This window comes from Pezoporus occidentalis, unplaced genomic scaffold, assembly GCF_034315485.1.
Source record: "Pezoporus occidentalis ecotype Australia unplaced genomic scaffold, CSIRO_AGI_Poc_V1 ctg6, whole genome shotgun sequence".
Taxonomy (NCBI): Eukaryota; Metazoa; Chordata; class Aves; order Psittaciformes; family Psittacidae; genus Pezoporus; species Pezoporus occidentalis.
The window spans coordinates 9820261-9834329 of record NW_026915943.1 but is presented as its reverse complement, the minus strand read 5'-3'; the positions used below and the strand labels follow the sequence as shown (position 1 = coordinate 9834329).

At 46.8% G+C, this 14069-nt stretch overlaps 1 protein-coding gene across 5 annotated transcripts in view; it reads left to right on the top strand.

The window, feature by feature from the left end:
* The window catches only part of MTMR2 (myotubularin related protein 2), a 60574-nt gene extending 46940 nt beyond the window's left edge, over positions 1–13634 (top strand). For 4 of the 5 annotated variants that reach the window (XM_062639351.1, XM_062639352.1, XM_062639355.1 and 1 more), the window contains 8 exons: positions 1802–1951; positions 2747–2935; positions 5198–5383; positions 6236–6442; positions 7994–8086; positions 9186–9299; positions 10651–10827; positions 11568–13634. In XM_062639351.1, the coding sequence (XP_062495335.1) occupies positions 1802–1951; positions 2747–2935; positions 5198–5383; positions 6236–6442; positions 7994–8086; positions 9186–9299; positions 10651–10827; positions 11568–11729 (1278 nt within the window). In that variant the 3' untranslated portion in view covers positions 11730–13634. Of the gene's footprint in view, positions 1–1801; positions 1952–2746; positions 2936–5197; positions 5384–6235; positions 6443–7993; positions 8087–9185; positions 9300–10650; positions 10828–11567 lie in introns of those variants that run through there. The other variant, XM_062639356.1, reaches the window with a different exon arrangement.
* Positions 13635–14069: the final 435 nt, after the last annotated feature.

Here is a 14069-nt window from a genome sequence, read left to right as displayed (position 1 = left end):
TTTGCAGTGCCAGTGACTGCTTGATCTCTGTAAGCACTGGTAGAGTTGCAAGGTGGAATGAAAAGGAGCTTTACTTCCATGTAACTGCTTGTCAGCTCCCATTTTCCTTGCCACGAATGTGCTGACAGCAGTTTGAATTCAGATTTGGGGGAGGTGAAATCTCCAAGTGCTGCCGATGGATCTGTTGCAGTATAGCCGTGTACTTACTAGGACAGGACTGATTACAATTTAGTCATTTGCCATTAGGTCACTTCTGGATAGTAACCAGTTTCATCACAGTTGATGGACAGCTAAGACCAAGAGTCTTGCTATTCTGTGGTGGACAGCAAAGCTGGTGGGCAAGGAGATACCATGCTGGCTGTGCACCTCTGAGCATGTTTTATTCGTCAGTAAGCTTGGACTATGTATACACAATATTTGATGCCTGTTTCTGCCAGTTCTTTGGCTTCAGGCATAAATAGGGTTTTGGAGTACTCATGATTCTGGCAGCTGTTGATTTCCTTGTAGTAACATTTCCTTCCCAGGGAGGGCCCCAGGATCAGGGGTGGCTCACAAGCAGGATGTGTGCTTGGTATCAGACAGAAGGTCTGTCGTCTCCTCCCATTTCTAACCCTGACCTGTTTTGACAGCGTGACTCGCTGCTCTGACAGGGACCCAGCTGCAGCCCATGTGGGTTCAACCATAATTACCACAGCTCATCTGACCTGTGCTGCGTTTGTCATTTATTTCCTGTTGGAGCTGCGACAGTGGCAGTCGGTGCCCCACCACCCTCCTGAAAATAAAGTACTGTTAATCAGAACAGAAGCGTGTATTGTTTTAAGAGCTGATGTTCCTCTAAAACAGACTCTGTGCTTAGCAGTCTCGCCTGGTTCGCTGTAGTAGATCTGTCTTTGCCGCAGAGATGCTTTGTATCGGTGCTCACCCCTGCTGCAGCAAGTGTCTGTTTGAATCTCCCCTTGCGGGCACACAGTAGCAGCCGCACTGATTTGATCTGTTAACTCCCAGCATCAGCCGAACTAAATCTGCAGGTTGTCAGGATCATCCCCATTGTGCTGCAGGTGTTATCTGGAGCTTACCAGTTGGGAAGCTGTTGAGCTGCTTCCTCATCAGGGCACACTGAGCTTGATGCGTGTGCAGATTCCCTGCTCTCCCAGCCAAACTAGTACAACAGGAGCTTGGTCTGAGAGGAACATAGAGTCTCACATCACTTTCCAGATCACATACAGTCACACAGCCAGGGACACACCAGTGCTAGATTGATGGTGTTTTTAGTGGATTGCACAGCTGTACCAGAAACACTGAACAATGCCAAAACAGACTGATTCAGCTGGGTGTTTTACTGCCTCTCCTTTCTGTCTTTGCCTCCGTCCTGTCTCATAACTCCACTTTGCATCCCCAGTTTCCATTTACCACGTTTGAACTAAGTGAGGAGTGTTGGTCACCCGTTCTGTCTTGCTCCTGGATCTCCTGTAAGCACCATGATGAGACCAGGAGGTATGTTAAGGATGCCCTCAGGAGGATGATGTGTGTTTCCACATCAGTAGTCTTCACAGTTCTTTGCCATAGGTGAGCCTATCTGCAATCTTCTAGTTTTCCTGTTCTTCAGTGAGCCGAGTAAAACATGTGCCTCTCAGAGAAGAGGCGTGAAATGCAAATCACCAAGATAATGCAGACCCAGGCTCCAGTCCTAAATGTCCTTCATTAACAAAAGTTGCCCTGAATTTCAGGTCTGGGGATTTGACTGTTCTGAGTGAGGTCTTAGAGCAACTCATTGGCTAACCTGCTGTTGTTTCCTCTTTAGGGAATTCCCAATGAAAGCTGGAGGTTGACCAAGATTAATGAGCGCTATGAGCTGTGTGATACGTACCCTGCCATTTTAGCTGTGCCTGTAAACATTCCTGATGAAGAATTAAAGAGAGTAGCATCCTTCAGATCAAGAGGACGCATACCAGTGAGTGTGACAAAAGAAGCAACTTTTATGTGGCTTTGTTACATACCTTTGGGCCATAAATAATACCAAGATCGGGCTGAGTGGATTCCAGGGAACAAATAAATGGTCAATGGATAATAAAAGTGACAGCAACGTGTTTGAGGAGTTAGCAACATAATCTGCTGGAACTACTGTTGTGAAAGAGATGTAGACTAAACCAAAATGAGAAGATAAGATAACTTGGCACAACCCAGACTGAATCTCACTTCAGTTCCTGGGAAACACAAAGCAGCCCTATTTAGCTGTTTACAGTTGTCTGGCTGACTCTTGACTTTCAGGATAGAGGAATACTTAGTGATGCTTTTGACAAAAATGCTTATTAAATGAAATTAAGACAAAACACATTGTTATGATGATCATTTCAGTGGTAACTGAAAATACACTGGTTTTTTTTCTCAAGTCTATAGAAAATTAAATCTGTTCCGAAAGTGCCTAACTTTACATGGTGTAACATAAAGTAAGGCATAGCCCAGTGACTGCACAGTGAAGAAATGTGTTTGTGACTCAAGCAAGACAATAGTCTGCATCGTATTTAAAAGTGAGGCTTAAACTTATTCAGTCACCTCTTGTTCGTTTAAACTTTGTGAATGCCACTACAAAGAATGAGTAAGGACACAAGTGTTCTTTACTAGAATTCTGCCTTCTGGACGCAGCTAATACATGGCAGGATCCAAGAGCAAGCAATTACAGGTAAAACACTTCACTGGTTTAATGAATCCCATTTTCCCTTCATTTCTTTCTCATTTGTTTTCAAAGGTATTGTCATGGATTCACCCTGAAAGTCAAGCAACGATCACTCGCTGTAGCCAGCCAATGGTGGGAGTGAGTGGCAAGCGAAGCAAGGAAGATGAAAAGTACCTTCAAGCCATCATGGATTCTAATGCTCAGTCCCATAAAATCTTCATATTTGATGCAAGGCCCAGTGTGAATGCTGTAGCCAATAAGGTCAGGTGCTTTTTCCTGTCAAAAGAGGGAATGTAATAATTTAGAGCACATTTTCCACCACCATTTCAAATGATTGCTGAGGATCACAAAGGGTTTTCCATTGTAAAAAGAATCTTATGCAGTGATCTCACTTTTACACCTGCACTGGTATCTGTAAGATATCTGTGTGGCCACTAAAGGCCCACTTGGGATTAATCTACAACAGGAAATGAGATTAGATTGGAAGGGGAAAAGTCAAAGTAGTTCTGAGGTCAAACTGTAGAGCCCTGTCTATCACTATTTTTCACTTCATGTGGTTGAAAGACTGCTTCCTCTAACAGCACCAGAAGTCTGTCCCTGTTAACCCTGATGGGAGCAGGGGCTACTCAGCACTTCTGAGAATCAGGTGTCATGATCTTTGATTTGAAATATAATTTCAAAATCTTATATTTTGAATCTGGGGATCTTTAAAGTCTAGGGATGTTGCTGAGTTCTTCCTGCTGTTATAGAATCATAGAACAGTTTGGGTTGGAATGGATCTTCAAAGGCCATCTAGTATAACCCCCTGCAATGAACAGGGACATCTTCAACTAGATTAGGTTGCCCAGAACCACATCCAGCCTGGCCTGGAATGTTTCCTGGGATGATTCTTCTACCACCTCTCTGGGAAACCTGGTCCAGGGATTCACTGCACTCACTGTAAAAAATGTCTTCTCTCTTTTAGTTTAAAACCATGACCTGTTATCCTGTCCCTATAGGTCCTGCTAAAACGTGTACCCCCATCTTTCTTATAAGCCCTCTTTTAAGTACTGGAAGGCCACAATAAGGTGTCCCTGAAGCCTTCTCTTCTCCAGGCTCAATAACCGTAACTCTTTTGGCCTGTTTCCAGAAGTGCTCTGGACCTGCTCCAGCAGGTCCATGTCTTTCCTGTGCAGAGGATGCCTGAGCTGGACACAGTATTCCACGTGGGGTCTCATGAGAGTGGAGTAGAGGGGGAGAATCACTTCCCTCGACCTGCTGGTCACGCTCCTTTTGATGCAGCCCTGGATACAGTTGGCTTTCTGGGCTGCAAGTGCACACTGCTGGGTTACATCCAGCTTTTCATCCACCAATAGCCCCAAGTCCTTCTTGACAGGGCTGCTCTCAATCCCTTCGTCACCCAGCCTGTATTGGTACCGGGCTACTACCCCAGCCCAGGTGCAGGATCTTGTGCTTGGCTTTTTGAGCCTCATGGGTCCTTTTCTCAAGCTTGTCCATGTCCCTCTGGATGGCATCCCTTCCCTCAGGCCTGTCAGCTGCACCTCTCAGCTTGGTTCATCTCCAAACTTGTTTGAGGGTGCACTTGATCCCACTGTCTGTCATTGATGACGCTATTAAACAGTGCTGGTCATGGCATCTCCTGAGGGTCACCACTTGTCACCAATCTCCATCTGGACACTGAGCTTGTGGCCACTACCCTCTGGGTGCGACCATCCAACCACTTCCTCATCCACCAAACAGTCCATCCATCAAATCTGTATCTTTCCAATACAGAGAGAAGAATGTTATGGGGGACCATGTTAAAGACCTTACAGAAGTCCAACATCCGTAGCTCTTCCACTGTCCACTGATGCAGTCACTTCACCATAGAAGTCCTCTAAGTTGGTCAGGCAGGATGTGCCCATGGTGAATTCATGCTGGCTGTCCCAAATCACCTCCCTGTCCTCCATGTGCATTAGCATAGCTCTTAGGAGGATCAGTTCCATGATCTTCCCAAGCACAGAGGTGAGGCTGACAGGTTGCTAGTCTCCAGGATCCTTTCTACCTTTTAAAATGCATGTCTCATGCCATCACTCTAAGCCCTGTTTTAATGGCAGAACTGCTTTGTTGCACTAAAGCTGATGTTTTTCCTTATTTTTAAACTGTCTTTCCCTCTGCTTAGGAAAGGCAATTAGTGTGGGGGACATACTCTTCTGGAGCAGTATGGTAAATCTGTAAATGACAGAACAGCAACTCGAGTGAGCTAAGAGCTTGAATGGGGATAAATGATAATTACAGAGAAGAAGAAAGCTTGTAATGTGATATTCTTTGGTAAAAATTACAGCATTCATTAGGAGAGAGACACAAAGTGTGTGCCTGTACATGTTTGTTCTCATTTGTAAGATAAATCCAGGGTTTTCTGCCTGCTTTAGATAGCACAATCACTGGTATTTTGTGAGCTGTTGTTTGCTCAAGGCAAACGATGGGGATAAAGTATGAAATACGGATTTGCTTACTGATTTGTATGTGGATTTTGTTCTGCAGGCTAAAGGAGGCGGCTATGAGAGCGAGGATGCCTATCAGAATGCAGAGTTAGTGTTCCTGGACATTCACAATATCCATGTTATGAGAGAGTCACTGAGAAAACTGAAGGAAATTGTGTATCCCAATATTGAGGAGACTCACTGGCTGTCTAATTTAGAGTCAACTCACTGGCTAGAGCATATCAAGGTACGCATCTCTGCATCCCCTGATGTGGCTCAGTATCCACAAATACCAGTCTGTTCACTGGGAAAGGTTATCCAGAGCCAGCTCCAGGGCTGGATTTTTCAATTCATGAGCAATTTGAAGACTTAAAATTTATAAATTTCTAAAACCACGATTTCATGGAATGCGGAATCTTGGAAGAGATGGGAAGAGGGACGAGCCTGGGGGTTGAAATACTGAGAGATGGTGTTTTGGAAGTGAAGTGTGTTCCTGGCAATGCATAGTAGTGAAAACCCGGGAGTCCCAGAGTTTCCAAGTTCTTGACTGGAGGATCCTTGACATCCTGGTGCTACTGATGCTCCAGACCAGTAAGTGCTGGGAGTTTGTGCCCCATCAGCCTTTCAGGAGTCCAAGCAGAGTCAGAATGAGTGGGGCAAAATGCTTCAGCTTCTCTGGATGTTGGTTTCAAATCAAGCTCTTTCTCTCCTATCAATGTCCAGCTTACATTGTCAACCTGCTAATGCAGACAAGGGGCAGACCTGCTTCTGGGGCAGTTTCAAGGCGATGGCCTTTTGTGTTTGTGTCAGACACATATTGCTCCTGCTTTTAAATCCTGACCTCTTCAAGGACTGAGCTTAATGCAAAAGCTCTTCTAGAGCTGTGCCTACACCACAGCTTAGACGTGTTGTCATCTGGCTGGAACAGCAGATGTGTTCACCAATTTGCTGTCCTAGTTATAAAATAGTTGGAACTGATTTACCATTCTCCTTGAGGCAGGCAGAGCCCTTGGTTTGCCCTGTGTTGTCACTGGCCATTTTTCATTGACAGTCTCTGTTCCAAAGAGGTTTTGTAACTTCATTTTTCCCCTTGCCCTAGCTCATTCTCGCTGGAGCCCTTCGCATCGCTGACAAGGTGGAGTCAGGGAAGACATCTGTGGTTGTGCACTGCAGTGATGGCTGGGACCGGACCGCCCAGCTCACCTCCCTGTCTCTGCTCATGTTAGATGGCTACTACCGGACTATCAGGGGCTTTGAAGTGCTGGTGGAGAAGGAGTGGCTGAGCTTCGGGCACAGATTTCAGCTGGTGAGTCTCTAGCCCAGGGAAGGCACTGGACAGAAGGTTATTGTCCACCTTGAAGGCTTTCAGAGGAGTTAGGCCTTTCCTGTGGGAAGGCCCCCAGCTGAACTCCCATTAAAAAGATGAATGCTGCTGCTGCTGTTGTTTTCTGCCTATAATTCCACTGATCTCTCAACATCCCTGGACACAGTATTGGTTAGATACAGGGCCAGGTAGTATTAAATCTCTCAGGTGCCTCACTGACATGTGTTCCCATGCTTAACCTTAAACTAACAGTGTGCTTGGGGTTCAGGATAGGTGTTTCTGCTGGGAGTTGGCAGAGACCACTGGGGTAATTTTTACCTCTCTTTCCAGTTCAGTCTGTTTTCTGAGACTGCATGGACACTGTCACCTAACAAATGCCTTGGTACTGAACAGAGTGGGGAATTTGGTTGTGGCCTTGACCTCATATTCTCTTCAGGGACATTTTATTTTTGGGGAGGCTTTTAATTGTTTAAGTAAAAGATCAGCAGCTTGAAACTGGATCAAGAGTAGCTCATGGTTGTGTCTCTAGAGCTGGCAGAGAGCAGCTTTGTGGGTATGTATGACGCAGCAGTTTGTTATGGTTTGCATTGATGGGAATTGAGAGACTCCTTTCAGTAGAATCCTTTCAGTCTTTGTTCCCGTTGTGTTTTGCTGGTAGCTGTTCTCTTGTGGCTGTTAAATTTGGCAATGGATAGAGCAAGGTCTGTTTACAGCATATGCGATAGTGGGTTGCATAGTCAGGTGCTCTGAGGAAGGTGGGGAAACTGAGGCACTAAGTTTTGCTGCAGCAAAGCTGTTACCTGGTGTTTGAATGATGAGTATTTTAGCTTCCCTGTCTATATGAGGAAGATAACGACGGTGATTTCCTTTGGTGAGGGGACAACAGTATTACAGAAGTAGGGATCTCTGTTATTTACGTGCTCTTTGTACGGTACTCAGGGCTCCTGGGTTAATACACAGCCCCTCACGTACTGTGCTAGTTGTGAGGAATCCTGTGTTGGCCACACAGCACGGTGAGGGCTGGAGGCCTCCTTCTGGGGATACTTTCATCACTGCCTCTGCTGAGGTGGCGGGAGATGGGCTGGGTCAGTGTTTGTACAGCACTTGGAAGCTGCGAGGTGTTATGTGATGGTTCCCGCCACATGCCGTGCCTGTAGGTACTGCTCACATCTAGCACACTGTACTACTGCAGTAGCCAGGGCGACAGCTGCAGCTGAAGCAAGAAGCATTCCCATTTTTTTCCCCTTCTGAACTGTAGCTATTGACTGGAACCGGTGCCAGCTCAGCATCTGGAGCCGCTAGTCAAACAACTCCTGTTTTCATTTAGCATGGAAATATCCCCATAAAGAAATTTCACTTCAAAGACAAAGGGAGTAGCTGTCCTTCACTCCATTACACACTGAGAGAGACAAAGCAAAACCAAGATTGATTTGAACCTTGTTAAAGCTGTTGGTGAAGGTGTGGGTGGGTGACTGAGAGGGGACCGCAGCAGTTTCCCTGTGCCACTCAGTTCTCTGTCCTGCTCTGTTTCAGAGAGTTGGCCACGGAGACAAGAATCACGCGGATGCAGATCGCTCTCCTGTCTTCCTCCAGTTCATCGACTGTGTCTGGCAGATGACAAGACAGGTGGGTTCTGGGTAGCACACATGTCCGCAGAGCTGGTGTCTGGCCGCAGGAACAGTTAACAAGCTGACCTGCACAGAGCCTGTTCAGGGGAGAGCCTGAATGCACAAGGTCACAGGCAGGCCATGATGTCAGCTTCCATCGGGTTTGTTACTTAGTGGGTGCTGCTTAACTACATGCTGCTATAATAAATGTGAGCTTGTGAAGAGAAGGGTGCCCAGAGAAGCTGTGGCTGCCCCATCCCTGGCAGTGTTCAAGGCCAGGTTGGACACAGGGGCTTGGAGCAACCTGCTCTAGTGGAAGGTGTCCCTGCCCATTGCAGGGGGTTGGAACTGGATGAGCTTTAAGGTCTCTTCCAACCCAAACCATTCCGTGATTTTAAGACCCATTGTGCTCTCCTTGGGTTGCTCCTGCAAGCAGGCATCCTGTCGTGCAGCTGTGAGGCCAGGATGTTGGCTGGGGCAGCCTGCTCTCCTCCCCATTGCGCCAGCATGTCTTTATGGTTCACCACACGTGTTCTTATGGACACTTTGTGAGTTTCAGTTCTGCCTGTCTTTGGTCTGGTTGTGTCTGTATGGAACACCATCAGCAAACGCAGCTCCCAGCCATACACCTGCTCTTCCCACTGACTCCTGCTGCAGGATGCCTCTTTGCTGTTCCCTCTGGGAAGGGCTGTGTTACACAGACAGGTGATTTCCATTTGGCTCTGGGCAATATCCAGGTTTTTTTATGCATTATTTCACATGTGCTTCAGCCTTTTGCTCACAGTGTCACTGCATGGGCTGTCATGAGGGGCAGGCATAGCAGAGCAGGCTTCGACTTGAAGCAGCCCTGAGTGTGTGTAAACACAGTGGTCAAACCCTTCAGACCTCTGGCTTCTGCTCAAAATTCCTCGCTGCACGTGTAGAGCAGCTTTCCAAGAGAGAAACTCTTGCTTCTGGGAGGAGCAAATATGATCCCAACTGTCCAGCCAGGCAGGGAACAGGGACAAATCCTGTTTTAGGAATCAAAGAGAGGACAGCTCCTTACCACGAAGTGGCAGAAAGTTGATTTGCAATTCCCTCTCTAAAATTCCAACCTAACTTTCTTGTTCTGTCTGTAGTTTCCTACAGCATTTGAGTTCAATGAGTACTTCCTGATAACCATCCTGGACCACCTGTACAGCTGCTTGTTTGGGACCTTCCTGTGCAGCAGTGAGCAGCAGAGAGTGAAGGAGGTAAGACAGCTTCTCGCTAAGGTGAAGGCCTGGTACTGTGATTGCTTCAGCAGGCCAGATGTTGCTAGAGAAGTTGTTTCAGTGCTCAAAGACAGGAGTAGATGCAGGTCTGGGTAATGCCAAGCTCTCTTCTTAACAGCTGGGACATGGGGTATTTTCCTCTGCACAAACTGCTGTTGGAGACTTCACATTTCAGAGCATTACCACTTTCCTCTGGACAGTCCTGCTGCTTTCAGCATGGCTTTCAGCTACTCACTGATGGCTGAGTAGCTCCTGGTGTCTCCTAGGCAGTTGGAAATGCAGTTTTTCTTTGAAGTTCAGTTTAATGTAACCTCCTCTGTGCAGACTGGTACCTTTCTGTTCTCCCTTTTCCTTCAAGTAGCGCCTTTAGGTTGCTTTTAACTACCACGTGTGCGTTGTCATTCTGCACACACAGGTTACAGCAAGTAACTGGTTCTTGCTGTGCTTGTGTTTTTCCAAGAGGAAGGGGACAGAGCTGCCAGTATTGGGAAGGACGTGCCTCTAGGTCCTGCCACAGTTCTGCCCTGCAGTCTGGTCCATGTTTGTTTATCAAGGGAGCACTGTATTAGATGGGTGCATTCAGACCCAGTCTGGAATCAGGAGGAAAAGTAGTGACCTGAAGATGAAGCATTTTGTCACCAGAAGGTTGGAGCCTAAGGTACACTGAGGACAGTGCTGCCTGGACCTGATGTGGCTGTGTCTGATAGCACATCAGTTTAAAAAGGAAAAACAGCTTAAAAAATGCCCTGTTGTACTGTAATAGCATTGTACTGTAGTGAAACCAGGGTCCCCGTTTCCTCTAGAGCTCACAGTGCTGGAATAATTGTCATTTCCAGAGAAGAACACCCCCATGCTGTGTAGGTTTAGGTTTTTTTAAGGCCTCAGCCTAGTGAAGTACTTAATCTAGAAAGCACTTCCACACTGGTTTCACCGGGACTATTCACAGGCCTAATTATTCCACTAGATCAGGGCCTAAGTCAAATGTTTTCTTTATTTCTTTGCAATTAAACACTCGAGCAAGTCCCCCAGGAGCACTTTAAAGAGTGAAGTTTAACTAAAGCAGCGAGAGCTCAACGCCAGCGTCCTGTTGCTGTGCCGATGGCAATTCCCACTGCGTGTTCCCGTGCCAGGGTGCGTGTGTGCCTCCGCCTGCCTCTGCGCGCTTCGCCTACAGTGACCACATCAAAAGAGCAGGGTTATTATTGAAGCTACAGAAAGGCAAGGGGCTGTGTATTAATGACAGGCAGATGTATACACGCTGTTGAACCCTGCAGATAAACACTGGGATTTGTAGGGGAAATAAAGCCTCCTCCACCCCCTTCCCTTACAGAGCCTTCCAAAAAAGACCGTATCGCTTTGGTCTTACATCAACAGCCAACTGGAAGACTTTACTAACCCCTTGTACGTGAGCTACTCCAACCATGTCCTGTATCCCGTGGCCAGCATGCGCCACCTCGAGCTGTGGGTCGGCTACTACATCCGCTGGAACCCCAGGATGAAACCCCAGGTACGTGTGCCTCCTCCCAGGATCGGTCTTTTATTTCCCTCTCTACTGGTACTAATGCTGTCGGTTTGGAGTTCAACACCTTTGAAGCACACGAATTAATGTGGAAACTTACAATGATGCTGCTTAAACCTAAACCCAAAAGCCTAAATGAATAGCCAGCAAATGAAACAGCAGCACCAACTACTGCCTGGTGTGGGTGCTGAGCTGGAGGCTGCTGCCTCACGAAATCTGCAGGAGCTGAAGATACTCAGCAGGTTGGAAATGAATGTGGGAAAATTATAGAAATCACAGCATGGTTTGGGTTGGAAGAGACCTTAAAGCTCATCCCGTTCCAACCCCCTGCCATGGGCAGGGACACCTTCCACTACAGCAGGTTGCTCCAAGCTCCGTCCAACCTGGCCTTGAACACTGCTAGGGATGGGGCAGCCACAGCTTCTCTGAGCACCTGTGCCAGTGCCTCAGCACTTCCCTCACAGGGAAGAATTTCTTCTTCATATCTAATCTGAAATCTCCCCTCTTTCAGTTTAAAGCCATTCCCATTGTCCTGTCCCTACATGCCCTTATAAAAAGCCCCTCTCCAGATTTCTTGTTGGCCCCTTCAGGCACTGGGAGCTGCTCTAAGGTCCCCCCAGAGCCTTCTCTTCTCCAGGCTTGAACAAGCCCAACTTTCTCACCCTCTCTCCGTAGCAGATGTGCTCCAGTCTCTGCTCGTCCTCACTCAGCTGCATGTTTTGTTGCAGGAACCTGTCCACAATCGCTACAAGGAGCTTCTTGCCAAGAGGGCCGAGCTGCAGAAGAAAGTGGAGGAGCTGCAGAGAGAGATCACCAACCGTTCCACCTCATCCTCGGAGAGAGCCGGCTCTCCCGCGCAGTGCGTCGCTCCAGTACAGACAGTTGTATGATAGGGACTATTTGTGCCAAGTACCTTCCCAGGACCACGGGGGCAGCATTTCTGAGCCCCTCTGGTTTCCAGCGCGGTGTCTGGGAGATGCCAACCTATTTATTTATTTCTCCCCAGGGTAATTTATTAGTACTGTAGCACTAGAGGAAGCTTAAGCAAAAAGAAACAAACAAGGCCCCCTATGCAATTAACCTTCTCAGTGGCTAGATGATAATACAAGGTCATTGCACTTGCCACCTAAAAGAAACCTAGAGCTCGGTCTTTGTTCACTTACGTGGAAATCACTTGGCTTTGAAGAGAGACTGTGCGCTAGGATAAAGTACAGTGGAGGAAAAACATCCACTCACAAGTATGGAAACTCCCCTTTGCTAAAAGGAAATATCAGCTCCGACTCTATTGAAGCCTAGAAAACAGCCATGGAGTGAGGAACCCTCCAGTGTTAGTGCCTGCACAGCAGTGTTCGTGAGAGCATTTGCCAACAGGGACAAGCAGTGACAGCCGCTGGAACATATCACCTTCTTGCTTTTCCCTTCACTTTGACCTGGACCATAGCAAGCCATGTAAATGATGCCTTATCTGAAGAAATGGCAGCTTCTACCAATAGGGGATGGTGGTAGAGGAGCAATCGACAGGACAAAGTTTACTTCCATCTCTGCAACTTTATGGTTTACACTGGATGTGCAGGATGCAACTTCAGCCCCTCTCTGTCAGAGGGGGAGCAGAGCACCACTCCCCCAGGGTTTCTGCAGCACCTCTGTCCTCCAGCCCCTCAGCCTCACAGGGTTGTGGAGCACCGAGGGGCACGTGTGAGCTGCTGGGATCAGTCATTGCATTCCTCTTAGGTAAGCCTAATTAGTGCTTTTAATGCTTCTGTGGAGGATCATAGTGGCATACTTAAGGTGTTTCAGTGTTTTGTTAACTAAACTAATGGAAGCAACTGTGCATCAACCAAAGAAGCCTTTCTGCCTGCATTGCAACTGCTATTTATTCAGAAAAACAGCCAGTTTCTGAGCCCTAGGTTGAGGTCTCTTTCCTCATAATGTACTTCAAGAGTTAGTGGCACCTGACTACACTTAAGTCCAAATTCATTTTTAATACACAAGTGTACTGTAGAGGTGGAGATAAAAACCAAGTAGGTGAAACCATGCCTGCCCCATTGATCTTTCAAACAGGTGAGTACAAGGTTGTAAAAGATATATCTGACAGCAAAGGGAGTTATGTATGTGTGAGGATCTTTACTCCAGCCTGATTCTCACCTCCAGGCTGAGGGGCACTGCTTGGTCTGGGCTCCTGCATGGCTCTTTCATGACAGGATCCCATGCTGTGCTCACCAGTTTAATACACCCATTACCATGTTGCTTCACTCAGCTTCTCTTCCACAACAGGAAGTATTTTCTGAGGGAGTACAAGAGCAGATCAACTTACATGTAAGAAATAGCCTTTCAAAAGCCACATTCCTTCAAAAGCAGTAATTCCCCTTCAGTCTCCATTGCCATCTGCTCTACTGCAACCAGTGTCTCTGCTTACAGAGAAATCCACAGCCACCTTCCGACACGAGGAATCACAGGCTGTATGGATCACTGCACTTGTTACAGGGTGGCCTTGGATGTACGTTATTGTTCAATAGTGCAAAGAATCCACACAAGAGACCTTCTGGGGGACTTGGAATTGTTGTAAGGGTATAGAGCAGGACCTGCTTGTATGTACAATCACTACGTAAGATGGTTCAGAACATTATTCTGTATTAGCAAACTGACTCTGTGTGTATATTTTGTTTCTTAATGAAGGCTGTTTGGATTCCTTAACACTAATAAAAATGGGTAAGTGGGTAAAGTTCCTGTGCTCTTGTTTTCAACTGTGTGGTTCTCCAAATGACATGGATGAATAAAACAGCACTGAAAATAGAGTCTGTCAAATCCAGATCTCTCTCTCACTCTTCGGTAGATACTCTTGCACAATGCTCATGAACAAACTCAAATTCAGAACAACAGGAAAACAAAACTCGGCTTTGGACAAGTTTCTCTTCCGTGCAGACCAGAATAGAGACACAGTGCTCAGTATGACAAAAATACTTTCACAGTAAGTAATAAACCATTTCTGCACTTCACAAGTGCATTAGCACAGTGACTGCTCTGTAAAAGGATCCACATTTCTCTACATAAGTAACTCACATTAAGTCCAAATTCACTGGGATGATTTGGGATCAGTTCAGTGCTTTGATGCTCTCAGCCCTGGTAGGTTTAATTCCAACTTGGGCATATGGAGTCCAAAATACCTCCAAAGCCCTCCATAAGTAAGGAGCTGCATGAAGACAGCCTGAGGTCATGCTGAAGTTAACCCA